The 27,746-nt window shown below is 41.0% G+C and overlaps 1 protein-coding gene across 2 annotated transcripts in view; it reads right to left on the bottom strand.

The window, feature by feature from the left end:
- TMOD2 (tropomodulin 2) overlaps nt 1-27,746 on the bottom strand; it is a 64,606-nt gene that overhangs the window by 16,064 nt on the left and 20,796 nt on the right. For both annotated transcript variants that reach the window (XM_017886158.1, XM_017886159.1), the window contains exons 4-7: nt 22,600-22,722; nt 20,024-20,110; nt 17,061-17,191; nt 15,380-15,487 (exon numbers count right to left, since the gene is read on the bottom strand). In XM_017886158.1, the coding sequence (XP_017741647.1) occupies nt 15,380-15,487; nt 17,061-17,191; nt 20,024-20,110; nt 22,600-22,722 (449 nt within the window). The remainder of the gene's footprint in view (nt 1-15,379; nt 15,488-17,060; nt 17,192-20,023; nt 20,111-22,599; nt 22,723-27,746) is intronic.

The raw sequence follows: 27,746 nt of genomic DNA, 5'->3' as shown, positions 1-27,746 counted from the left end.
AAAACACGTTTTAACATTAGAAAAAAGGTAGAAAGGACATAATCCCAGAAAACCCAGTTTTTTTCCTTTTACTATGAATTGATTAAAAGAAAAACTTTACCATTGACTAGTACTTGGACACTACTGATTTAGTTATATTATTTCAGATCATCTATAAATCAGAATTTTAAAAAGATAACTTTTGGAGCAAAATCACCACTGAGGGTGGCAAACCCATGGGAGACTCCAGTTTGAGACAGCAGACTGCACATGTGCACTTGCCGGCTCTCTTTACTCTCAAAGTTTCCCACCACCAGGAAGAAATAATATAATTTTTAAGAGACTGAAATTCTCACAGTGCAAGAAAACAAAACAAAAGGCCATTATCTTGAGAAATTGCTGAAATACAGAAAATAGAAAGATTGACAGATAAATCAGCACAAGCAAGTTGTTGCCTGAGCTGCTAGAGATAGGTTCCATTTGGGGCAATTCCTTAAAGAACTGCCTTAGGAACAGATGGAACAGCCAGGGCAGATGGAGAGCATACTATCCCTCCCAGCACCTTCCAGGAAAAAGAGCAGCTGCCAGCACAGCTATCAATGAAGTCTCCCAGGAAGAGCCTCTGGTGAAGGTGCTGTGAACTGTGAGAGAAGCAGTGCGGAAATGGAGGCGCCTCCAGACCTTCATACCAGTACAGTGTGGGGGGAAAAGGGGGAAAGGCAGCTCTGCCAGGAAGGAAGTACAGTATTCCCCGCAATCTGCGGTTTCAGTTACCTGCTGTCAACTGCAGTGGGAAAACGTTAAATGGACAACCTCAGAATTAAACAATTCTTAAGTTTTAAATCGCATGCTGTTCTGAGTGGTGTGATGAAATCTTGTGGTCTATGTCGCCCAGGAGGTGAATCAACTCTTTGTCCAGTATCTCCATGCTGTCCCTGCCTATGAACCAATGACATTGCCTACTTTTGACATCCAACTATTGACATCGTCATGGCTGGATGAGCCAGGATCACTGGAGGCAGATGATCCTACTTCTGACAAATGGTCAGAAGGGCAACAGTAGCCTAACACAGTCCCTTTGCCTATGTCATTCACCTCACTTCATCTCATCACACAGGCATTTTACCATCTCACGTCATCGCAAGTGGGAGGAGGATAGAACAGTAAGATATTTGAGAGAGACCATATTCACACAACTTCTATAACAGCATATTGTTATTACAATTGTTCTTTTAGTTATTGTTATTAATATCTTACTTGCCTAGTTTAAAAATTAACATTATTATGGGTGTGTAGTATAGGAAAAGACACAGCACATATCGGGTTTGGTACTATCTGTGGTTTCAGGTATCCACTGGGGGTCTTGGAACATATCCTCTGCAGATAAGGGGACTACTATATATTGAAAGGTGTCCCTCCCAGAATGAAGTCCTCCTAACTGTAGTGATTGCAGGGGACTCTCAGGCTGCCTGTGGGCTCCTTATACACATACTGCAGAGAAGATGGCAGGTCAGCATACCTGCTGCTGAAAAAAGGTCTCACTCATACATTCAAAAAAGACTATTTGTCAGGCTTCTGTGCTCTAGCAGTAGAAAAAAACAAAAATCCTTGTCCTCAGAGAGGCTTATATTTGAGCAAGAGGGCAGAGTCAGTAAATTAGTAAATAAAATATATAGCTTATCAGATGGTGACAAATGGAGAAAAATAAAGGGGCCTCCTTTTTAAGGGAGAGGTCTGCTGGTAAAACAGATAGATATAACTGCAGGAGAAATGATCCTGGTTTATACAAACCAACCTTGCTCTCCATTCAAAAATATAAACAGGCAACCAATAATTGCCAGACATTTTAGGAAAACCAACATCATGAAAGAATAAAGTTGACCAAGCAGGACAATATGCCATAGAAGAAACAGCACAAATGTAAAAATTCTAATTATGTATTATTTTCCTCCCCACCCCACAAAAAAAAAAAAAGGAAAGAAAGAGAGAAAAGTAGGGGAAAGAGAGAGAGAGAGAGAAAAAAAAACATTTTGAAAATTTTTAAAAACTACATTGAAATAAAAGAAAATAATAGACATCTAGAATTACAAAATAAGCATGGCTGAAGACCAAGTTGGTGATCTAGAAGATAACACTGAGGATATTTCCAAGGATATGCAGCAAAAAGACAAAGATAGAAACTATGAGAAAACCTTAAGAGATGTGGATGAAAGATGCAGAGATTCAACATTCATCTAAGAAGAGTTCCAGAAGGATAAGAAAGAAAGAAAGAAAGAAAGAAAGAAAGAAAGAAAGAAAGAAAGAAAGAAAGAGAGAGAGAGAGAAAGACAAAGAAAGAAAGAAAGAAAGAGAAAGAAAGAAAAGAAAGAAAGAAAGAGAAAGAAAGAAAGAAAACAGAAAGGAAGAAGTTATCAACTAACTAAGGAGGAAAAATAAATTTCCCAGAGATGAAGAAAGTTATGGATCTTTATCTGAAAGAAATCACTAGACACTCAGCAGAATGAATAAAAACTACTCTTTTTTTTTTTTTTGAGACGAAGTCTCACTTTGTTGCCCAGGCTGGAGTGCAGTGGCATTGTGTCAGCTCACTGCAACCTCCATCTCCTGGGTTCAAGCAATTCTCCTGCCTCAGCCTCCTGAGTAGCTGAGATTACAGGGGCCCATCACCACACCCAGCTAATTTTTATATTTTTAGTTGAGATGGGGTTTCACCATGTTGGCCAGGGCTGGTCTCAAACTCCTGACCTCAGGTGATCCACCCGCCCTGGCCTCCCAAAGTGCTGGCGTGAGCCACCGTGCCTGGCCCAAAACGACTCTTAAGTGAACAGACAAGTGAAATTTCAGAATTCCAAAGGGAAAGAGAGTACTAAAAATTTCTTGCAAGGAAAAATAAGTTATCTGCAAATGATCAAAAATCAGGTCAGCACTAGTCACTAGATTGTAAGGTCCATGGGAATGGAGATTTATATTTATATAGTCATATAATTGTAAATGCTGCTAATAGGTTAATTTTTGGAATCAATCTATATACAAACATAGAATATAATTACATAAAATGTATAAAGCTCACAAGTGTGAAAATAATGTAATATCTACAATTTGGAAGTGGAAGAGAAAGGAGGAATGGAAAATAAAGTAAGTATAGAACTGCCCTCATCATTTATAATAGAGAATAAAAAATTTTCTAAGATGATAAATGAAAAATATGAATTTCTGTGTATTAGTGATTTTCTACATTGACCACACATTCGAATGGCCTGAGAGCTTTAAAAAATTTACCCCAGAAGAATTGAATCAGAATCTCTGAGGCTGTGGAATGGCCATCTGCATTTCTGAAGAGCTCTCCAGGTGAATAATGTGCAGTTAGGGTTGACAACCACTTTTTTTTTTCTTTCCATTTTTTGGTATAGAAACAGGGTCTCTCTATGTTGCCCAGGCTGGTCTTGAACTCCTGGCTTTAAGTGATCCTCCTGCCTCAGCCTCCCAAAGTGCTGGGATTACAAGCATGAGCCAGTAACCACTTTAATTAAAGTCATAAAGACAACAACTAGAAGAATGAAAAACAAACTACTAATAGTGATTGCTTCTGGGGAGTAGAACAAAAAAGTTCTGAACTATTTTAATTGTTTTTACAGTGGAAAAGACAGGAAGAAAGAAGATGAGAAGTCCCAACATTGGATGAGAACAGGGTTATTTAACCCCAGCATGACTGACACTTGGGGTCAAAAATTCTTTGTTGTGGGAAGCTGTCCTGTGTACTGAAGAATATTTAGCAGTATCTCTGGCCTCTGAGACTCACTAGATGTCAACAGCACTCCTCCCCGTCATGACAACCAGAAATATCTCCAGATGCTGCCAAATGTCCCCTGGAGGGCAAAATTGCCCCAGGTTGGGAACCACTGGACTAGAAGAATAATCCTGTATCTTGATCAGGCAGTTGCTTGTACTGCAAAGAAAGCTCAAGAATTTGGATTTACACTATGGCACACCATGTAAATTAAAGTGTATTTATTCTGTGCTAGGTCCTTAATTAAAATTAAATCTATACATTTTAATCTGATCACCAGAGAGGGATGCATCAGGACTTTCCTTTTGGACACTCCAAGCTTTGGGATTTACTCTCATTATTAGAATAACAAAATGTCAGAGCAATTAGGCCTTTACAGAAAGTTGCAGGACCTCCTGGCGAGTTGCCAGGATCTTGCCAATTTCTTTTAAACTTGAGAAAACACTTTCTTATGCTCCACAAAACAGGGGCGAGCCAGCCAAACACAATCCTGGGCTACAGGCCCAGGTTCATTTCAGTTCAGCAAATATTTGAGCATATTACATGTGCTGGGAATAATAACATTACTAAAACAAAGACTAGATGTTTTAAATGTCACTGAAATAGAGTAGAAATACATCTTTAAAGAGAAGGATTTGCTCTCTGTACTTTATAGGATTCTAGGGAAATGCGAATTTTTGCACTGGCCAAATGGTAGCCATGAGAAATGTGGCTATTGAGCCCTTGAAAATTGGCTAGTCTGATTTGAAATGTGCTGCAAACATAAAACACACTGGATTTCAAAGATGTAGTATGAAAAAAAGAATGCAAAATACCTCATTATTTTTTCAAATTACATTTTGGATATATTGGTTTAAATATAATACAGAGAGTTCCTGACATGATGGTTCCACTTTCGATTTTTGGAATTTACCATGATGTGAAAGCGATACTCATTCAGTATGCTCCTTGACTTATGATGAGGCTATGTTCAGATAAAGATTTTCAGTTTACAATTGCTTTATCTGGACATAACCCCATTGTAAGTCAAGGAGCATCTATTTACTACCAAAATTAATTTTGTCTACTTTTCAATTTTTTTAAAAATATGGCTACTAAAAATTTTAAATTTATACGTGGGGCTTACATTTGTTGCTCACGTTTTATTTCTTTTTTTTTTTTTTATACTTTAAGTTCTGGGTTACATGTGCAGAATGTGCAATTTTGTTACATAGGTATACATGTGCCATGGTGGTTTGCTGCATCCATCAACCTGTCACCTACATTAGGTATTTCTCCTAATGTTATCCCTCCCCTAGCCCTCCAACCCCCACAGGCCCTCGTGTGTGATGTTCCCCTCCCTGTGTCCATGTGTTCTCATTGTTCAACTCCCACTTATGAATGAGAACATGCAGTGTTTGGTTTTCTGATCTTGTGACAGTTTGCTGAGAATAATGGTTTCCAGCTTCATTCTTGTCCCTGCAAAGGACATGAACTGATCGTTTTTTATGGCTGCATAGTATTCCATGGTGTATATGTGGTACATTTTCTTTATCCAGTCTATCATTGATGGGCATTTGGGTTGGTTCCAAGTCTTTGCTATTGTGAATAGTGCCACAATAAACATACATGTGCATCTGTCTTTATAGTAGAATGATTTATAATTCTTTGGGTATATGTCCAGTAATGGGATTGCTGGGTCAAATGGTATTTCTAGTTCTAGATCCCTGAGGAATTGCCACACTGTCTTCCACAATGGCTGAACTAATTTACACTCCCACCAACAGTGTAAAAGCATTCCTGTTTTTCCACAACCTCTCCAGCATCTGTTGTTTCCTGACTTTTTAATGGTTGCCATTCTAACTGGCATGAGATGGTATCTCATTGTGGCTTTGATTTACATTTCTCTAATGACCAGATATGACGAGCATTTTTTTATGTGTCTGTTGGCTGCATACATGTCTTCTTTTGAGAAGTGTCTGTTCATATCCTTTGCACATTTTTTGATGGGGTTTGCTTTTTTCTTATAAATTTGTTTAAGTTCCTTGTAGATTCTGGGTATTAGTCCTTTGTCAGATGGATAGATTGCAAAATTTTTCTCCCATTCTGTAGGTTGCCTGTTCACTCTGATGATAATTTATTTCTTTTGCTGTGAAGAACCTCTTTAGTTTAATTAGATCCCATTTGTCAATTTTGGCTTTGTTGCCATTGCTTTTGGTGTTTTAGACATGAAGTCTTTGCCCATGCCTAAGCCCTGAATGGCAGTGCCCAGGTTTTCTTCTAGGATTTTTATGGTCCTAGGTCTTACATTTAAGTCTTTGATCCATCTTGAGTTTATTTTTGTATAAGTTTTAAGGAAGGGGTCCAGTTTCAGTTTTCTGCATATGGCTAGCCAGTTTTCCCAACAGCATTTATTAAATAGGGAATCTTTTCCCCCCATTGCTTGTGTGTGTCAGGTTTGTCAAAGATCAGATGGTTGTAGATGTATGGTGTTATTTCTGAGGCCCCTGTTCTGTTCCATTGGTCTTTGTATCTGTTTTGGTACCAGTACCATGCTGTTCTGGTTACTGTAGCCTTATAGTAAAGTTTGAAGTCAGGTAGTGTGATGCCTCCAGCTTTGTTCTTCCTGCCTAGGATTGTCTTGGCTATGTGGGCTCTTTTTTGGTTTATATGAAGTTTAAAGTAGTTTTTTTCAATTCTGTGAAGAAAGTCAGTGGTAGCTTGATGGGGATAGTGTTGAATCTACAAATTACTTTGGGCAGTAAGGCCATTTTCATGATATTGATTCTTCCTATCCATGAGCATGGAATGTTTTTTTCATTTGTTTGTGTACTCTCTCTCTTATTTCCTTGAGCAGTGGTTTGTAGTTCTCCTTGAAGAGGTCCTTCACATTCCTTGTAAGTTCTATTCCTAGGTATTTTATTCTCATTGTAGCAATTGTGAATGGGAGTTCACTCATGATTTGGCTGTTTGTCTGTTCTTGGTGTATAGGAATGCTTGTGATTTTTGCACATTGATCTTGTATCCTGAGACTTTGCTGAATTTGCTTATCAGCTTAAGGAGATTTGGAGCTGAGACTATGGGGTTTTCTAAATATACAATCATGTCATCTGCAAACAGAGACAATTTGACTTCCTTTATTCCTATTTGAATACCCTTTATTGCTTCCTCTTGCCTGATTCCCCTGGCCAGAACTTCCAATATTATGTTGAATTGGAGTGTTGAGAGAGGGCATCCTTGTCTTGTGCCAGTTTTCAAAGGGAATGCTTCCAGTTTTTGCCCATTCAGTATAATATTGTCTGTGGGTTTGTCATAAATAGCTCTTATTATGTTGAGATACATTCCATCAATACCTAGTTGATTGAGAGTATTTTTAGCATGAAAGGCTGTTGAATTTTGTTGAAGACCTTTTCTGCATCTATTGAGATAATCATGTGGTTTTTGTAGTTGGTTCTGTTTATGCGATGGATTATGTTTATTGATTTGAGTATGTTGAACCAGCCTTGCATCCCAGGGATAAAGCCGACTTGATCATGGTGGGTAAGCTTTTTGAGGTGCTGCTGGATTCGGTTTGCCAGTATTTTATTGAAGATTTTTGCATCGATGTTCATCATTATTGGCCTAAAATTTCTCTTTTTTTTGTTGTATCTCTGCCAGGCTTTGGTATTAGGGTGATGCTGGCCTCATAAAATGAGTTAGGGATAATTCCATCTTTTTCTATTGATTGGAATAGTTTCAGAAGGAATGGTACCAGCTCCTCTTTGCACCTCTGGTAGAATTCGGCTGTGAATCTGTCTGGTCCTGGACTCTTTTTGGTTGGTAGGCTATTAATTATTGCCTCAATTTCAGAACTTGTTATTGGTCTATTCGGAGATTCAACTTCTTCCTGGTTTAGACTTGGAAGGTTGTATGTGTCCAGGAATTTATCCATTTCATCTAGATTTTCTAGTTTATTTGCATAGAGGTGTTTATAGTATTCTCTGATGGTAGTTTGTATTTCTGTGGGATCGGTGGTGATATCCCCTTTATCATTTTTTATTGCGTCTATTTGATGCTTCTCTCTTTTGTTCTTTGTTAGTCTTGCTAGCGGTCTATTTTGTTGATCTTTTCAAAAAACCAACTCCTGGATTCATTGATTTTTTGGAGGGTTTTTTGTGTCTCTATCTCCTTCAGTTCTGCTCTGATCTTAGTTATTTCTTGCCTTCTGCTAGCTTTTGAATGTGTTTGCTCTTGCCTCTCTAGTTCTTTTAATTGTGATGTTAGAGTGTCAATTTTAGATCTTTCCTGCTTTCTCTTGTGGGCATTTAGTGCTATAAATTTCCCTCTACACACTGCTTTAAATGTGTCCCAGAGATTCTGGTATGTTGTATCTTTGTTCTCATTGGTTTCAAAGAACATCTTTATTTCTGCTTTCATTTCGTTATGTACCCAGTAGTCATTCAGGAGCAGGTTGTTCAGTTTCCATGTAGTTGAGCGGTTTTGATTGAGTTTCTTAGTCCTGAGTTCTAGTTTGATTGCACTGTGGTCTGAGAGACAGTTTGTTATAATTTCTGTTCTTTTACATTTGCTGAGGAGTGCTTTACTTCCAATTATGTGGTCAATTTTGGAATAAGTGCGATGTGGTGCTGAGAAGAATGTATATTCTGTTGATTTGGGGTGGAGAGTTCTGTAGATGTCTATTAGGTTCTCTTGGTCCAGAGCTGAGTTCAAGTGCTGGATATCCTTGTTATTTTCTGTCTCATTGATCTGTCTAATATTGACAGTGGGGTGTTAAAGTCTCCCATTATTATTGTGTGGGAGTCTAAGTCTCTTTGTAGGTCTCTAAGGACTTGCTTTATGAATCTGGGTGCTCCTGTATTGGGTGTGTAGATATTTAGGATAGTTAGCTCTTCTTGTTGAATTGATCCTTTTACCATTATGTAATGCCCGTCTTTGTCTCTTTTGATCTTTGTTGATTTAAAGTCTGTTTTAGCAGAGACCAGGATTGCAACCCCTGCTTTTTTTTACTTTCCATTTGCTTGGTAGATCTTCCTCCATCCCTTTATTTTGAGCTTATGTGTGTCTTTGTACATGAGATCGGTCTCCTGGATACAGCACACTGATGAGTCTTGACTCTTTATCCAATTTGCCAGTCTGTGTCTTTTAATTGGGGCATTTAGCCCATTACATTTAAGGTTAATATTGTTACATGTGAATTTGATCCTGTCATTATGATGCTAGATGGTTATCTCGCCCATTAATTGATGCAGTTTCTTCATAGCATCGATGGTCTTTACAATTTGGCATGCTTTTGCAGTGGCTGGTACTGGTTGGTCCTATCCACGTTTAGTGCTTCCTTCAGGAGCTCTTGTAAGGCAGGCCTGGTGGTGGCAGAATCTCTCAGCATTTGCTTGTCTGTAAAGGATTTTATTTCTCCTTCACTTAGGAAGCTTAGTTTGGCTGGATAACAAATTCTGGGTTGAAAATTCTTTTCTTTAAGAATGTTGAATATTGGCCCCCACTCTCTTCTGGCTTGTAGGGTTTCTGCCGAGAGATCCGCTGTTAGTCTGATGGGCTTCCCTTTGTGGGTAACCTGACCTTTCTCTCTGGCTGCCCTTAACATTTTTCCTTCATTTCAACCTTGGTGAATCTGACAATTATGTGTCTTGGGGTTGCTCTTTTCGACAAGTATCTTTGTTGTGTTCTCTGTATTTCCTGAATTTGAATGTTGGCCTGCCTTGCTAGGTTAGGGAAGTTCTTTTGGATAATATCCTGAAGAGTGTTTTCTAACTTGGTTCCATTCTCCCCGTCACTTTCAGGTACACCAATCAAACGTAAATTTGGTCTTTTCACATAGTCCCACATTTCTTGGAGGACTTTTTTTTTTCACTTTTCTTTCTCCAATCTTGTCTTCTTACTTTACTTCATTAATTTGATCTTCAATCACTGATATCCTTTCTTCCACTTGATTAAATTGGCTATTGAAGCTTGTGTATGCTTTATGAAGTTCTCGTACTGTGGTTTTCAGTTATGAAATTCTCGTACTGTGGTTTTCAGCTCCATCAGGTCACTTAAGCTCTTCTCTACACTGGTTATTCTATTTAGCCATTCATCTAACCTTTTTTCAATGTTTTTACCTTCCTTGCAATGGGTTAGAACATGCTCCTTTAGCTCAGAGAAGTTTGTTATTACCAACCTTCTGAAGCCTACTTCTGTCTACTCGTCAAACTCATTCTCTGTCCAGTTTTGTTCCCTTGCTAGTGAGGAGCTGTGTTCCTTTGGAGAAGAGGCGTTCTGGTTTTGGGAATTTTCCACCTTTCTGCTCTGGTTTCTCCCCATCTTTGTGGTTTTATCTACCTTTAGTCTTTGATGTTGGTGACCTACAAATGGGGTTTTGGTGTGGATGTCCTTATTGTTGATGTTTATGCTATTCCTTTCTGTTTTTTAGTTTTCCTTCTAACAGACAGGCCCCTCAGCTGCAGGTCTGCTGGAGTTTGCTGGAGGTCCACTCCAGACCCTGTTTTCCTGGGTATCAACAGCAGAGGCTGCAGAACAGCAAATATTGCTGTCTGATACTTCCTCTGGAAGCTTCATCCCAGAGGGACACCTGCCTGTATGAGGTGTCTGTCAGCCCCTACTGGGAGGTGTCTCCCAGTCAGGCTACACAGGGGTCAGGGACCCACTTGAGGAGGCAATCTGTCCATTATCGGAGCACGGATGCCATGCTGGGAGAAGCACTGCTCTCTTCAGAGCTGTCAGGCAAGGACGTTTAAGTCTGGAGAAGCTGTCTGCTGCCTTTTGTTCAGATATGCCCTGTCCCCAGAGGTGGAATCTAGAGAGGCAGTAGGCCTTTCTGAGCTGTGGTGGGCTCTGCCCAGTTCAAGCTTCCCTGCTGCTTTGTTTACACTGTGAGCATAGAACCACCTACTCAAGCCTCAGCAATGGCAGACGCCCCTGCCCCTGCCAAGCTCCAGCATCTCAGGTGGATCTCAGACTGCTGTGCTAGCAGTGAGCAAGGCTCCATGGGCATGGTGCCTGCCGAGCCAGGCATGGGAGAGAATCTCCTAGTTTGCTGGTTGTGAAGACTGTGGGAAAAGCACAGTATTTGGGCAGGAGTGTACTGCTCCTCCAGATACAGTCACTCATGGCTTCTCTTGGCTAGGAAAGGGAAATCCTCCAACCCCTTGTGCTTCCTGGGTGAGGCGATGCCCCACCCTGCTTCAGCTCACCCTCCGTGGGCTGCACCCACTGTCCAACCAGTCCCATTGAGATGAACCAGGTACCTCAGTTGGAAGTGCAGAAATCACCCGTCTTCTGCGTCGATCTCACTGGGAGCTGTAGACCAGAGCTGTTCCTATTCGGCTATCTTGGAAGTAACCTCTCAAGTTTTAGTTCTAATAAACAGTGCTGTCCTAAACTCTTGATTTTTATATGGCGCACTGTAAATAACAGTAGCTTTTTAAATACATTTGAGCCTTCTCCCCATTGGCATTCAGTGGGGACAAATTCCATTTGAATGCTCAGTTACTATAGATGTGGTTATATGGAAGTGCTTGGGGCACAGTAAACTAAACTCAATCACAGGTGACTTACATTTGCATCCTGGCTTGGCCACATGCGGTGTAATCTTAGTTCAGCATCTTTGAGTCTCAGTTGCCTCATCTCTAAAATGGCTTGTGTTCACCACAAACCCCAAAATATGTTTTCTGATTGAATGTAAAACAGCCTTAAATGGGCACATGTCTAAACGGATGCCAGTCACACAGGGCTTCACTGATTCTAACAATATATCAGAATAATAATTTATAATATGAAAGCAGAATAAGGTTTGAGGTCCACAAATGTCATCCACCAGAAACGCCTTTTTACCTCATGTTTGAATGCTAAAAATGAAGACTTTCTGCCAGGGCTCCCAATAAAACAGTCACCTAGGCACAGTGACAACCAAGAAAACCTTTCCTAAAATCATCACTTTGTTCCCTTGGTTCTGCCTCTCTTCTCTGCTTACCCTTGAGGAGGGGGGATTGGGGGAGTCAGGAGGGGAGGAGGGTGGTGTGACACATCTTAGAACTGGAATGGAGGACAAGTGAAACATTTCTATTAGGAGTGATGCTCTTCAGAAAACAGTAGCAAAATCATGTTTTGAAAACTCTATCCACATAAATGAATATATATATATGTATATCTTCCTGTGGTCCCTCTATTTTTTATAGATTGTACTATGACTATACCAAATAAATTAAAAATGTTTTACTGATAAATAATAGTTGTACATATTTTTGGGGGTAAATGTGATATTTTGATACCTTTATACAATGTGTATGCAGTGATCAAATTGTAGTAATTGGGACAGCCATCACCTCAAAGGCTTATTTTTGTGTTGGGAACATTACAATTCTTCTCTTCTAGCTATTTTGAAATTTATAATAAATTATTGAATACAACAACTTATTCCTTCTAACTAACTGTATTTTTGTACCTCTTAACCAACTTCTCTTTGTCCCCACTCTCTTCCCAGGCTTTGGTAACCACCATTCTACTCTTTACCTCCATGAGAACCACTTTTTTTAAGCTCCCACATGTGAGAACATGCTATATTTATTTTTTTGTGCTTGGCTTGTTTCAGTTAACACAATGACCTCCAGTCCCATCCATGGTGCTGCAAATGACAGGATTTCATCTTTTTTTATGTTTGAATAATATTTCAGTGTGGATATATACCACATTTTCTCCATCCATTTGTCTGTTGATGAACATTTAGGTTGATTCCATATCTTGACTGTTGTCAACAGTGCTGCAGTAAACATGGGAGGGCAGATATCTCTTCAATATACTGATTTCCTTTCTCTTGGATATATACCCAGCAGTGGGATTGCTGGATCATATGTAGTTCTAATTTCAGTTTTTGAGGAACCACCATACTGTTTCCCATAATGGCTGTACTACTCTACATTCCCACCACCAGTATACAAGTGTTCCCCTTTCTCCACACCTTTGCCAACATTTGTTACCAAATAAAGTATTCTTTAAAAAGCAAGTTACAAAAGGTCAAATTTGCCTGAAAAGGGTTACCAAAAGAATCCAGCTCCTAGTGTAGTGCTTTTCATATGATAGGCATTCAACACATAGTTGTTGCATTAAAAACAGCATCAAAGTGATTATTATATTTGGAATTTATTTAATCCACTTAGTAAGTTATCTATTTGGTCTAGAATAGGAGTTAGATTATTAGATTATTTACCAGTAGTGTTGACAGTTGATTGTGAACTAACCCCACCCCTGCAATTTTACTCAAAATAATATATTAAACAGAAGTGACAAATCATTTCTTTATCCCTTTATTCATTTACATACAAAGTATATTGTGAATATTTTGCTTTACTGAAAACATCTACTAAAAGGCAGAAATAGCACAAAATCATACAGAGATAAGAATCCTTAAACTGCTCATTTCACCTTACCAATTATCTAGTTCTGCTATCTTTCTATTTTAATGACAGGTTTCAAATTCAAAACTGCTTTCAATCTACAGATTTAGATATGTAATAACTGCTGGTAAAAACATTGATTTTTGTAGTCTGGTTCCTCTTTTACATGAGTGCTTATTTCAAGTTTGCTGTGATCACCATAGAAATATTCTCTATTGCTAGAGGTTGGAGGTTATGATCATTCATTTATCTAACAAGTACTTTCAAACAGCTATTCTGTGCCAGGACCATGATAGGTAGTCATTACTTTCATGTCATGTTTTAAATGCTATTTTAGATCTTCCAAAAGGCACGTTACTTTAAATCAAAAGATCAAGTCAAGACAACTTCTGTTTTTCTTTTCTTTTCTTTTTTTTTTTGTTTGAGATGGAGTTTCGCTCTGTCGCCCAGGCTGGAGTGCAGTGGTGTGATCTCGGCTAACTACAAGCTCCGCCTCCTGGGTTCACGCCATTCTCCTGCCTCAGCCTCCCGAGCAGCTGGGACTACAGGTGCCCGCCACCACACCCAGCTAATTTTTTGTATTTTTTAGTACAGATGGGGTTTCACCATATTAGCCAGGATGGTCTCGATCTCCTGACCTCATGATCTGCCCACCTCGGCCTCCCAAAATGCTGGGATTACAGGTGTGAGCCACCATGCCCAGCCCAACTTTTGTTTTTCTAACTTGATTCAAGGGCTGAGCATTAAATGCCACAGAACAACAGGTTGATGCCCAGGCTTTTGATAAGTGACATATTTTAGCAAATGTATGAAAGCCAGTCATTGTGTGTAAATCTAGCATAGCTTGATGGTTACACTTCCTGGTTATAGAACCAGAAAGACTTGGTAGTGAATTCTGGCTCTGCCGTTTACTGGTTTTATTACCTTGGATAACTTACCTAACCTCTCTGAGGCTGTTTTCTCATTTGTTAAAGTTGGAACTAATAAGAGTATATACTCATAGCATTACAGTGACAAATGGATGAGATGCTGTGTGGAAAGCACAAAGATCGGTGCTGGTATTTACTAATTCCTCAATAAATTAGCTATTAATAGGAGTTATTAATTGGCTATTGATAGGAAGAATAAAAATCATGATAGTGATGGCGTAAGTATTTACCTGGGTCAAGGGACTTCCTTATTTGGCTAAATTATCTAAAATGTATAGGAAGAACAGAACTTTTAGTTGGCTATTTTTCTTTTATCTATCTATCTATGTATCTATCTATCTATCTATCTATCGATCGATCGATCAATCATCTCATTCTATTGCCCAGACTGGAGTGCAGAGGTGCGATCATAGCTCACTGCAGCCTAGAACTCCTGGGCTCAAGCCAATTGTCTCACCTTAGCCTCTTAAGTAGCTGGGACCAGAGTTGTGCATTACCACATCCGGCTGGCTATTTTTTTCATATTCTGGTTAACAAGGTGTCAAACACAAAATGCTTCACGATTTCGTTGTCTAAGATATTTTAGACACACATTAATCCATTTCAAAGATTAAAATATACTTTAATATTTCTTTTTTTTTTTTTTAAGACACAGTCTCCCTCTGTTGCCTAGGCTAGAGTGCAGTGGCATGATTTCAGCTCATTGCAAACTCCGCCCCCTGGGTTCAAGTGATTCTTCTGCCTCAGTCTCCTGAGTAGCTGGGACTACAGGCGCATGCCACCATGCCCACTAGTTCTTGTATTTTTAGTAGAGATGGGGTTTCACCATATTGGCCAGGCTGGTGTCAAACTCCTGACCTCATGATCCACCCACCTCGGCCTCCCAAAGTGCTGGGATTACAGGCGTGAGCCATTGCGCCCAGCTCTTTCAATATTTCTATAGGTGCCTAGTTCCTGAAGGATTTTAAGGTCATAATATGCAATGACTGCAGATGCAAAAGTTTTAGAAAATGTATCCTAAGCACAGAACAAACCCTAAATATTCAGTTAGTTAAATGCCAAACTTATCTTGTTTCTTTCTCTGAAAATTGTAATGCTGACAAAATTCCAGATAACTTAAAGCATCTGACAGTTTGGTTCTGAAGTTTTACTATTGCATTGTAACTATAATTTTGCTCATTAACTGTGTAGAATGTAAGTTTACCAGATCTAAAAAATTGTTAGCTAATGAAACAAATTAAATAGAGCCTCCAGTGGATTAAATAACTTCATGTTATATTTCTAAGAATTCTACTCACAATGGCCACAGGGTCATTGCTGCGAGTTGCGGCCAGGCTGAACTTCTTCACGTGAGTGTTGGTCTCCAGAGCCTTTGCAAATTCCCTCAGGGTTGGAATTGGAATGTTCTAAGACAGAGAAGACATGGCTAGTTGATGACCCATTCTATGGCACACTTTTGCCAAGGTAAGAACCCACAACCTTTAAATACCATATGTGTGTAGATAAATACATGATATCCCTTCTAAATGAGGGTCGTTACCTAGCCTTCAGCAACCAAGCTATCCTGAGCCAACAGCACCACTTAGTGTCCAATAGGGGAATCTAGTCTACCACGATGGTACCTCTTGAGTGTCGTCTGTCTGTTTTCCCTTACCAAGAAAGTATGCACATACTACACCTCCCTCTTTTTATTTTTCACTCTATATTCTAGCCAGACTGATACACTTGCCATTGTTTTAATATACCACAGTCTTTCTCTTTTTCAGACCTTTACATATGCTTTCCCTTTAGCCTGGAAATTCCTTTTGTCATTTTCTCTCATTAATTCCTACTCATCTTTCAAGACTCATATGTAATATCATCACCTTTGTTTACTGGATCTCCTAGGTAGCATTAAAATTTTTCTTTCTTGCAATTCAATGACATTTAGGGGCTCACCACATCATGTTATAATTATCTGTTTAGTGTTTTTCTCCTAGTATAATATTTTCAGAGTAAAGACTGAAAAAATCTTATTCATCTTTTAGTCCTTTTTCTAGATCATTTACCACAGTAATGACCACTGGGGAAGGATACAATATGGGGTGCAGTTAGAAGTGGAGAAGAGTCCTGGCTGCACTATAGGCTAGCTCTATGACCTTAACAACTCTTTAAGTCCCACTAATAATTAAATGAGACAATAAATTCCAAGTATTTAGTAAAGGACATGGCACATAGTACACACTCAATAAAAGTTGGTTATTATTAAATGCTAAGCACTGGCCCAAAAATAATAAACAAAAGAGACTTCAGTAATATTTATACACACTCTCTCTCTCTCTCTCTCTCTCTCTTTCTTTCTCTCTCTTCTACTCTTCCCCTTTGAGAGTGGCATGACTTATCAAATTGAATAAAGTGGGAGTAACAACATCTTCAGTAACTTCAGAAACCAGGTCAAAACAGGTATTGTGGCTTCCTGCTTTCTCATCTTTCTGTCTTGGATCACTTGCTCTGGGGAGCCACATGGTGAGAAATGGAGGCCTCTTCCCAACAGCCACATGAATCTGCCGTCTTGGAACTGGATCCTCCTGCCCTGGGCAAGCCTGGTGCTGCAGCCTTGGATGACAACTTCCTTGTCACCTCATTTGAGACCCTGAGCCACACTATCCAGCTAGCCACTACCAGATTCCTGACACTGAAAAATTGTGTGTGAAATAATAAATGTCTCTTGTTTGAAGCCTCTAAGTTTTGGAGTAATTTGTTACTCAGCAATAGATATAACTAATGTACTACGCTTAACTCAGGTACGGTGATTCTTTTCAAATAATTATAGAAATCACTGTTTTCCAAAACCCACTTCTTTTGAATAGGATACCTTGACTCCAACTCAGTGACTACAAAGAACTGCAAACAGGTGCGAAAACAAGCAATTGGTCATCTCTGGTAAGTTTTCTGACCTCATGATAAATTAAGTGACTGATGATAATCACAATGAAATACCTTAATGTTGTTGAGGTTGACTTCTTGCAAGCTAGGATCATTGGCTTTCATCTGCTGCAGGCTTATTTCCACATTTGTGGGATTGGGTGGTTCCTCAAATACTGGCTTTACCTTTTCACCTTTGACAACATCTAAAACACAAGTTTTCATTTAAAAAAAATGCAAAGTCTCTCCTATCAAAATCAGTGGCAACTTCCCAAAAAATGACATTTCTTTCATATGCTCTGATTCCAATAAGACTTTAATAGCAATGACAGTAGGTTTATCCTCAGCTGAGCAAGCATGGGAGTGGTGTAGCTCTGAGTCACAGTTTGGAAGGCTGGTGTTTCTCAACTGCAATGAGAATTCCCTGGGGCTAACACTGCATGGAGCCAAAAGTTCAGGAGGCCCTGCAGCAAACTCCAATGTTCAAAATATCCATGGGCAGTTATTGCTGCTCCATATGGACATCTGTCAGACTATACTAACTAGACTTCAGGATCTGAGATACAAATCAGACACCACAATAAGTCTTCACTTCCCAAACTCTAATACCCCTCTGGCCTCTTGATCATACCCTACCCTCCTCTGAGTTCTATTCTGGAGCTTTAGTTTTAAGGAAGGTATGGGAAGAGAAAGCGATAAAACAGAAGAATGGAAGTTAACAGAGATACAAAGGATTAACATCCCAACATACACAGAGCTCTTAGAAATCAATAAGGCGACCCAATTAAAAATGAACCAATAATACGATCAGAAGAATCTGTCACTCAATCAAAAATATAAAAAAGTAACTAAGCTCCAAAATAAAGAAAGGAGATACCATTTCATTAACAAACAAGTGTGAAACAAGATAACATTTGGAGTTGGCAACAATGTGGAGGAAAAAGCATCTTCCTACTTCTCTGTAAGCGAGAATGTCATCTGATGCAAATGTTTTGGGAGGGTAATTTGGCATTATCTATCACAATTTAAGATGTGCATGTTCTATGACCCAGCAATTCTACAGAAGTCTTATCCACAAAAATAGCACAGATACATAAAGATATATATTCACGGATATTCCCTGTTCCCTGATATATTACTTGTGACAGCAAAACATGATAAAATGTCCATCGATATGAAAATGGGTAAATAAAGTATAGCATCATCACATAACAACTCATTGTCTATTCATTAAAAGAATCTATTCATGAGCCAGGCATGGTGGCTCACACCTATAATCCCAGCACTTTGGGAGGCTGAAGCAGGAGAGTTGCTTGAGGCCAGAAGTTTGAGACCAGGCTGGGCAACATAGTGAGACCCAGTCTCTACAATAAATTTTAAAAATTAGCCAGGTGTAATTTTGCCTGTAGTCCTAGCTGCTCAGGGGACTAAGGTGGGAGAATCCCTTGATCCCAGGAGTCTGAGGCTGCAGTCAGCCATGGTAGTGACGCTGGACTCCAGCCTGGACAACAGAATGAGACCCTGCCTCAAAAAAAAAAAAAAAAAGGATCTTCATTATGTATCCATTAAAAAAGTTATCTACTCATTAAAAGAATGAAGGAAACCTATAGGTACTGATAAGAGACCACAATTTGAAGACAAGTTAATATTTGTGTGTATGTGCATGTATAAATGTCCAGAAGGTTATGCATCAGATTGTTAACAGCAAACATTGTCAGAATGTTACCCTTTGATGCTGAAGCTAAAAAGGATGAGCATTTTTTATCCATAAGTATAAGAAACAAGAAAGGCTAGCCTAGGCAACATAGCAAGATCCTGTCTCTACAAAATAAAAATAAAAATAATTAACTGAGTGTGGTGGCATGCACCTGTAGTCCCAGCTACTCAGGAGGCTGACCAGGAGGACTGCTTGAGTCCAGCAGCTGGAAGCTGCAAAGAGCTATGACTGCACCATTGTACTCCAGCCTGGGCAACAGGGCAAGCCTCTATCTCAAAAAATAAAAGGAATATTGCTCATTGTGTGTCTAAATTACCACTATAAATAATATTTCATATATACACTACTGAGATTAGAAAGCATCTCCCAAGTCTCTATTAAGTGAATAAAATAAAATTAACCTAAGAAAAGTTGTAATCCTAAAAATGAGCTGGGTGTGGTGGCACACGCCTGTAGTCCCAGCTACTCATGAGGCTGAGGCAGGAGAATTGCTTGAACCCAGAAGGTGGAGGTTGCAGTGAGCCCAGATCGCGCCACTGCACTCCAGCCTGGGTGACAAAGCAAGACTCCATCTCAAAAAAAAAAAAAAAAAGCTGTAATTTTCTATGAGTTTTCAAAGCATATGGGTCACACTGTATTGAAATGACCTGAATATTGGTCCTTCCTTACCCCAGACAGATAAATTTCTTTGGGCAAGGACCATTTTCATCTTTGTACCTAATCCTAGAACATTCCTGACACATAGTAGGTATTTAGTGGATGACTGATGAATGAATAAATAAAAAAGTCTGATTAATTGTTTACTGCTACAGGAAATGTTGGCATAGAAGATGGTGGTGTGGAATGTCCTGTGCACGTAAGTCCATGCCAGCATGTCTTTCATGCCAACTGAGGGAAGTGGGCATTCAAATTCTAACGATAAGCTCTATTACTGAGACAGACACTCAAATAGAGAAGGTAACTTATTTAAGCTGCCATAATTGATTAAAACATCCTTAGGAACATGAAACTCTGCATCTTGTGATGACTAAGCAATCTCATATCAGCATTTTTTTCATGAATATGGATTATATCATTTAATGCAGATCCATATATCAACAATTTCATCTTCTGACTAAACAGACCTACCAAGAAAGTGTTCTGGGCAACACACACTGATTTGTACTAGTTTCACCGCCAGGTGGCGCTTTCATTGCCAGCTGCTCTGTATCCTAGCCAAATGACAGAGTGCAAAGCCTGCAAGAGTCAACAGGCCTCTCTCCTGCCAGCAACCCTGGAGGCTCCAAAGCTTTACAAAACTACAGATTCCACATCAACTTACTTCTGACAGGCCCTTTGCCACCTTTATTGTTGGTTGTTTCTTCATCGAACTTTGGATTGTTGAGCAAATTGTGTACTCCAAGGACAGCTAAAAACAGACAGTCAACAAATGAGCATTATGTTTGGAGAAGCACATGAGGATGTCCACATTGTTAATATGCCCCTTGAAGAACAATTCTTTACATCATAAATGTAAGTCCCTGAGTCTTCTTTCCTTGCACAGTGTGTGGTACATGTATAGTGTTAAACACACTTATTTGAAAACCCTCCTTTCAAGACCACCAGTAATCTTCATGTCTTTCTACATCTCCACATGTAGAACCATTTAGGGTCTGAGGAACGGTGGCCTAGTTATGGCCACAATTTACTGAAAATCTGCCTAGACCTCCTAGTTAAATAGACTCAACCTTTCAGTTTTCTCATCTGTAAAATGAGAAGGTAGGACTGAGACTAATGATTTTCAAGATCTAACATTATATAGATGACTGCATATATTTTTCCAGAGGCCTCTTTCAATGTCAGCCTCCTCATCTCTCAGTACCAAATATAATTGTCTCTAGAGCATTCCAGGGTGGGGAAAAAAAAGCAACATCAGCAATAAAAGGTCAGTTAAGCGTACTGAGATTTTCAGCTTCCTGTATTACACAGAACTTGCACCAGGAGGCAGCGTAGGATGCAGGAAACAACACTGGGGAAGAACGAACGCAGTGCTGGACTGAACCTGCAGCTTCTATGCAGATTTCCCTTTGCTAATGAAATTCTAGATGACATTGGCCATCTGGAGAAGGATCCCAGAAGGGATAATAATCTGTTGACAGGTGGCAGAGGAGTGCCTCTGAGATGCTCATCAGCTGTACTGTAAGCTACATATTGAAGGAGGGAGGCAGCTGGCACAGCACAAGGAAGGGCAAATGGTCAGAGCTAGCAAGGACCCGGTGAAGAGGGGGACTTGGGAGCAGTCAAGAATCCTGACTCTGACACATGTTAAACTGTGTGACTTGGGAAGTTGTTAAATGCCTGAGTCTCCGTTTCCTTATCTGTAAAACAGGGATAATAATTATACTTTATTACCAAGATTAAATGACTTTCTATGTGTCAGGCACCATTCTAAGTGCTTTACAAATTCTTGTTAAATAAATAAGAATTTGTCACTGTGGGCCGGGCGCGGTGGCTCAAGCCTGTAATCCCAGCACTTTGGGAGGCCGAGACGGGCGGATCATGAGGTCAGGAGATCGAGACCATCCTGGCTAACACGGTGAAACCCCGTCTCTACTAAAAAATACAAAAAAAAAAACTAGCCGGGCGAGGTGGCGGGCGCCTGCAGTCCCAGCTACTCGGGAGGCTGAGGCAGGAGAATGGCGTAAACCCGGGAGGCGGAGCTTGCAGTGAGCTGAGATCCGGCCACTGCACTCCAGCCCAGGGGACAGAGCGAGACTCCGTCTCAAAAAAAAAAAAAAAAAAAAAAAAAATTTGTCACTGTGGGCTGGGCGTGATGGCTCATGCCTGTTATCTCCGCACTTTGGGAGGCTGAGGTGGGCGGATCACGAGGTCAAGAGATTGAGACCATCCTGGCCAACATGGCGAAGCCTCGTCTCCACAAAAAATACAAAAATTAGCTGGGCGTGGAGGCGGGCTCCTGTAATCCCAGCTACTTGGGAGGCTGAGGCAGGAGAATCGCTTGAACTCGGGAGGCAGAGGTTGCAGTAAGCAGTGATTGCACCACTGCACTCCAGCCTGGGTGACAGAGTGAGACTCTGTCTCAAAAAAGAAAAAAAAAAAAGAAGTTGTCACTGTGTCTCTGTGAAGGGGACAGGAGAAGGAGAAGATGTCCCATTTGATAAACACTGAGGCCATACAACGAACACATCTTCTTGCTCTGGCTCCATGCTCACCAAGTAACTTCTAATTACAATTTGGCTCCCATTGCCAGGTTTTCGTTTTTATCTGTTATCTGTGAATTGGGCTAATGGATCAGTTCCCACCACTTTGCTCCAATCTGACTACTTCCATGTATACTGATAAGATCAGATTTCCAGTCCAGAGCTCCCACAGTTTAGGGATGGGAACTAGACTCTGGATGGTGACCACACTGACACCCAGCCAGTCTAAGAGGTGCTGTCTTGCAGGTCAACTACCACTCTCTTGAAGAACTTTCTCTCTGCTCTCTATCTGCCACAATAACATGGGCAATACACGACACTCTTTCTTATCTAAAATTCAGATCATCTATAAATAAATTTTGGAACAAAATCACCACTGAGGGTGGCAAACAAACAAAATCTTGGCATTGTTTTATTTTTTAAGTTCTCAACACTCCTTCATATTTGTTTGCTTTAATTTCTCACAGTAACTCTTGAGTTTTGCGGGATGGGTATTATTTGCAGCTGAAATAGAGCAAAATAACATTTGCTTAGAGAGGTTAAGTCACCTGCATTAAGACTGACAGCTCCATAATGGCTGGTGTCAACCTGCTATTCTCCTACCTACAGAGAAGCTCAAAGGCTGCTGGCATGGGTGCCAGTGCATGCTGGGAGGTCATGGAGCTAGACAGGAAAGTTCCCAGAGTTCAGGACTAACCTGCAAGATCATAGAGTTCGGTGTCAGAGGCACTGGCCAAAGCTTCTTCCAGTTCTGGGTCAAGGGTCACTTTTTCTTCTTTACGAGTTTCTACAGGCTTTTCTTTAGGGATAAAGACTCTCCCTTTAAATCAGAAGAAAAACAAAAATATTGAGTACTACTGCCTTATTGGTAGGGTAACTAGACTGAGCAGAGAATGCAGTTCTGGCCATTGAGACCCATATGATTAAGCCAGTTCACATCCAACTGAGATTCCTGTATGGCCAGGATGGTGCCAACATCGATAAGTAACTGTCAGAGGGAAGGAACACTGCAGGAGGAATCCTGCATTCTGCCACACAGAGATCTGAGACTATAGTCCTTAAACACAGAGGGCAATGGTGGCTTCTACCCCTTTGCTATTGGAGGTACTGCCCTTGGGTCTGGGCAGGAGAGGTCCTGCACTGAGTCGTGCACTTTAGAGGACCCCATACTAGTCTTCCTGTGGCTGCACCTCTCGGGAGAAACCATGAGGCCAAAGGGATATTCCCATCTAGCATATAGGCCACTTTCTAGACCACACTTCAGGAACCTAGGACCCTGGAATGTCTTGCCCAAAGAGCCCCGTGCCTGCCTCTAGGGCCTCCATAAGCCCCTTCCTATGTCTATCCTCCTGAAGGCAGGTCACGCTGCTGGGAGTGTACCCCCAGGTCAAGGGGAGGCTATTTGTGGGGGAGCCTGGATGAAGCTTGGATATGTGGGCTTGGGTGTCCAACATGTGTGTTTGAGGCCCTGGCAGTATGGGACAGATCAATATCCCTGCATGGAACTCTTGGAAGTCCAAGAATACTGGCCTTCTAGGTATATCTAAAGGAGGATACAGCATATTTTAATGGTTTGTTAGCCTTTAAACATTTGGAAAATGTGGTATGTGGACTTCTATTTGTATTCTTGTCTTGGACCCTGCAAATGTTAAAAGCAGGTTCATATAAACAGCACCGGGGTTCCTGAGTAACAAACTGGTGAGCCCCTGGGGTACTTCCTCTAAATTGGGAATGCAGACAACTAGCATGCCACATCTGGGGTCAGGTGGGCTAGTGTAGTGACCCGGGGACATAGCTACCAGTCTAGAGTCACCAAAGCAGGCGTGATTGTAAGGAAAAATCAGGGTCACTATACTTGGAGATAGATAGTGGGGGTCTGTGAGCAACAAGGCATTCTGTGCTTCCCACAGATGCATCCTCTGCTGCCATCTCCCACTTCATCCTGTCAGTCAGATTCCATTTATTTTGTCCCCCACTCATTTCTGAAAATGCTGATATCGAATCCCTAACTCCCAGCTCAAACTTCTGGACTGATGAAATAACATTGCTGTACCCAGGAGGATGGCACAGTTCCTGCTCCTAACTTCCATCCACGCCAACAAATCCACTTCCCACACGTGCACCCAGGACATTCTAGAGCCATGATCAAAACACCCCAGAGCATTCATATTCCTTTCTAATTCTTCCCAGCTTTTGACTCTTGGTTTCTCTCTTTTTTGAAGCTGGTCTTACTTTTTGGGCATAATCTTTGAAATTGTTCTCTTCCATTTTGATTTTTAGAGTTCCCTAAAGGCTCATCTGGCTCCAGTTTTAGCCCATTGGGACCCAAGTTCTCTCCAGGTCTCCTTGGCTAGGCTGGCTTATCCCACTCCCATGGGAAAGGAAAGGGTCCAACCCAAAGTCAATAACCCTCCTGCATGAGAACTCTCCAGACTTCCCTGATTACAAGGGCTGTGTATTTCCTGTTTTACCATATTGTCAAATGGCTGGATGAGTAAACAGGAGCGTGTCAGAGCTGGGCACTCCAAAGACAAGAAAGAAAGGCACTGCTTGTGGTCAGTCTGGGGCATCCTGGCAACAAGGTCGTTATCACTGACATGCATCCTGCTTCCTGCCTTGGGATCACTTTAGCCGCCACATTTCTCAGAAGGAAGGAAAATACACTGGGAAACAAAGTAGGAGGATGGCCAGAAGATAGAAAATGGAAAAAGAAATCAACTAATCAGTAACATCTCAAATACTGGGGTTCATCTCAGACTTAATATTCCTAGTATCTATGGCCTGAAACATTTTCCTTCTGGCCAAGATGATCTTAGGTCTAGAGTCAAAATAAGATTTCTTTCTTTATTTTTTTGTTTTTAAAGACAGGGTCTCACTCCCTCACCCGGGCTGGAGTGCAGTGGTGCAATCATAATTTACCCTTGACCTTCTGGGCTCGAGCAATCCTCCTGCCTTGGCCTCCCAAAGTGCTGGGATTACAGGCACGAGCCACTGTGCCCAACCTAATATAGGATTTTCTAAGTTCCTCTTTCCTGGTACTAAACACGAGGTACACAGCTATTGGTATTCACGAGAACTGCTGATACAAAGCCATTCCTGGAGGTCCAACAAAATAACAAGTTCTAAGCAAAACTCTGCACCAGAGTAAAATCTAGCTCAGGAACCTGAGGTGTGCCAGCACATAGTATTCAGCACTGAGGTTGTGCAGCCTCTCTTGAGGACCTCATAGCAGCTTCCCGCTGCTCCTGGATGGTCTCACTGGTCCTTCTGGGGGCCCTGCATACTCTTTACTCTGCTCTGCTGCTCTGATTATAAAACTTGCTCCCTGCTCATTTTATTCAATTGTGCTACTTCTCAACCTTCTCCTAAGCTACACTATGCAACTGTATACCCTTTTTATATCTCTATTACTCAGACAGCTCCTACGTTCCTAACTCTCCCACCAACCATCTGGAGATCAATCTTGATCATGAGATAATTTACCATAGCCACTCCTAAGACCTCTACACTAAGAACAAAAGATAACAGCTTTTCCCTTATTATGCTGTCACTACTTGATGTTAATTGGGACTTTATTGAAGATTTGACATAATTTTTTTCACAACTAAATTAGACCAATAGCAACTATGCAGCTATAGAAACAGCTCCATATTTTCACAGTAATCCGTGATTATTTGCCTGGTTTGTAACTGTTCACAATTACTTTATTTATTAATTATTTTTTTGGAGGCAGGATCTCACTTTATCACCCAGGCTGGAGTGCAGTGGCAGGATCATAGCTCATGGCAATCTTGAACTCCTGGGTTCACGGGATCCTTCTGCCTCAGCCTCCCAAAGTGCTGGGATTACAGGTGTGAGCCACCGCACGTGGCCCAATTTTACTTTCTTAATGACATTCTCAATGGTGCGTGACCCACTGAATGTGTGCAATACAGAGAGCAGCCTGCGCATTATGTGAGACAAGGCAGTAGCACTCTGCCTCATGCCAACTAGGAGCTGGATACTCCTGCTCCCACTGCTGCAGTACAGATTTCTGAGATGCCATTCACTTGAACCCATGTTTACCAAGTGCCTCCCATGCCAGTTTCTGTGGCAGGATAAAAAAAAAGACCCTATCACATGAAAACATGCAAAAACCAAAGTAAATAAAGTGATAAACATTGTTACATTGCTGTGAAAGCAATAAGCAGCTGTCATAGTAGAAAGAAGAGAGGTCAGAGAAAGCCCGAGGCCCTGAAATTTGAGCTGAGACCCTTAGGATATGAAAAATGGGGACATGAGTCAGAAGGAAGAGTCCATGAGAAGACCAGCCTGAGGGAGGAAAAGAACTCAGCAGGTTCAGGGAAGTGAATGAAGACAGTGGGGCCTGAGGATTAGCAAGGGAAGGCCAGATGCAGGTAGGGAGGTGGATAGAGGCTATATCTACTTTAAAGACCACAGTAACGATTTGAGACATTAAGAAGGGAAATGCCAAGATTTTGTTTGTTTGTTTATTTATTTTAAGACAGTGTTCCACTCTGTTGCCCAAGCTGTAGTGTAGTGACATGATCACGGCTCACTGCAGCTTTGACCTCCTGGGTTCAAGCGATCCTCCCACATCAGCTCCTAAGTAGCTGGGAACATGGGTGTGCCATCATGCTTGGCTAATTTTTGTATTTTTTGTAGAGACGGGGTTTTGCCATGTTGCCCAGGCTGGTCTTGAACTCCTGGGCTCGAGTGATCCTCCTGCCTCAGCCTCCCAAAGTGCAACAATTACAAGTGTGAGCCACTGCGCCCAGCCAACATGATCTGATTTGTATTATAAAAAGATTGTAATTGCTGTGAGGTTATCAACAATTCCATTAGAATCTTTGGGGTCAAGTCAGCATCTATAGCTGAGGAAGCTGGACAGGCTATTGATAGTCATTCTTCCTCCCAAGGGAGCACAGGGTTGGGAGCTAAGGAGAAGGGTTCCCTATTCTTGGCTCAGAGCTCAGTCCTGGCAATGGAAAAACATCACCTTGCTCCTCACAGCCTTCCTAGCTCTGTCATCCTGTTTCTCTCACTAGACTACAAGCTCCTTGAGGACAGGGCAGGGTCTTATTTGCCTGTGGTTCTAGCATCCGGCCACAAGGCTCTGCACAGAGGAGGCACTCAGTAGATGATGGATGTATGAATGACTGCACTAAACTTTAATGGTAGCCTCTAAGGTTAGAGGTACAGTGCTACAGCCATCCTGGACATGGAGCAGAAAGGCCTTGAGGGACTTCCAAAGTTGGTAAAGCACCAGGCTAAGAGAAACACACCAGTGCCTAGGAAACTCTCAGGCATGACACCATCTCACATTTTCAAAACTTTCTTTGGGGTTTGAGATTTTTTCAATAAACTAATTTGAGAACCATCACACCCTAAGCAGTTAGCCTATATATTTGATCATGTTTCTTTTTTCCTTCAATGTATTCTCCCCAACTCACCCTACCCCGACTAATGGCATCCTATATCATAGCGATACATATATTACAAATGATAAACTTTCATGGAGACATCATTATCACCCAACGTCCACAGTTTCCATTAGGGTTCACTCTTGGTGTTATATTTCCTATGGGTTTGGCCCAGTATAGAATGACATGTGTCTTGCAGCCATGATTCTTTTTAATACTGAATCCAGTTCATGGGCTTATTTCCCTTTTCCAGGACAGTTCCCTTGCTTGACCCTCCATGACAATAAAGTAAATACTGAATCCAGTTCATGGCTTATTTCCCATTTCCGGGACAGTTCCCTTGCTTGACCCTCCATGACAATAAAATAAAAGAGGTACTCTTAATTAAGAGAGCCTCCATCCCCCCCCCCCCCCCCAAACA

The sequence above is a fragment of the Rhinopithecus bieti genome, unplaced genomic scaffold, assembly GCF_001698545.2.
Source record: "Rhinopithecus bieti isolate Rb0 unplaced genomic scaffold, ASM169854v2 scaffold_14454, whole genome shotgun sequence".
NCBI classification, from domain to species: Eukaryota; Metazoa; Chordata; class Mammalia; order Primates; family Cercopithecidae; genus Rhinopithecus; species Rhinopithecus bieti.
The sequence above is the reverse complement of the archived record's forward strand: the minus strand, read 5'-3'. Positions and strand labels throughout refer to the sequence as shown.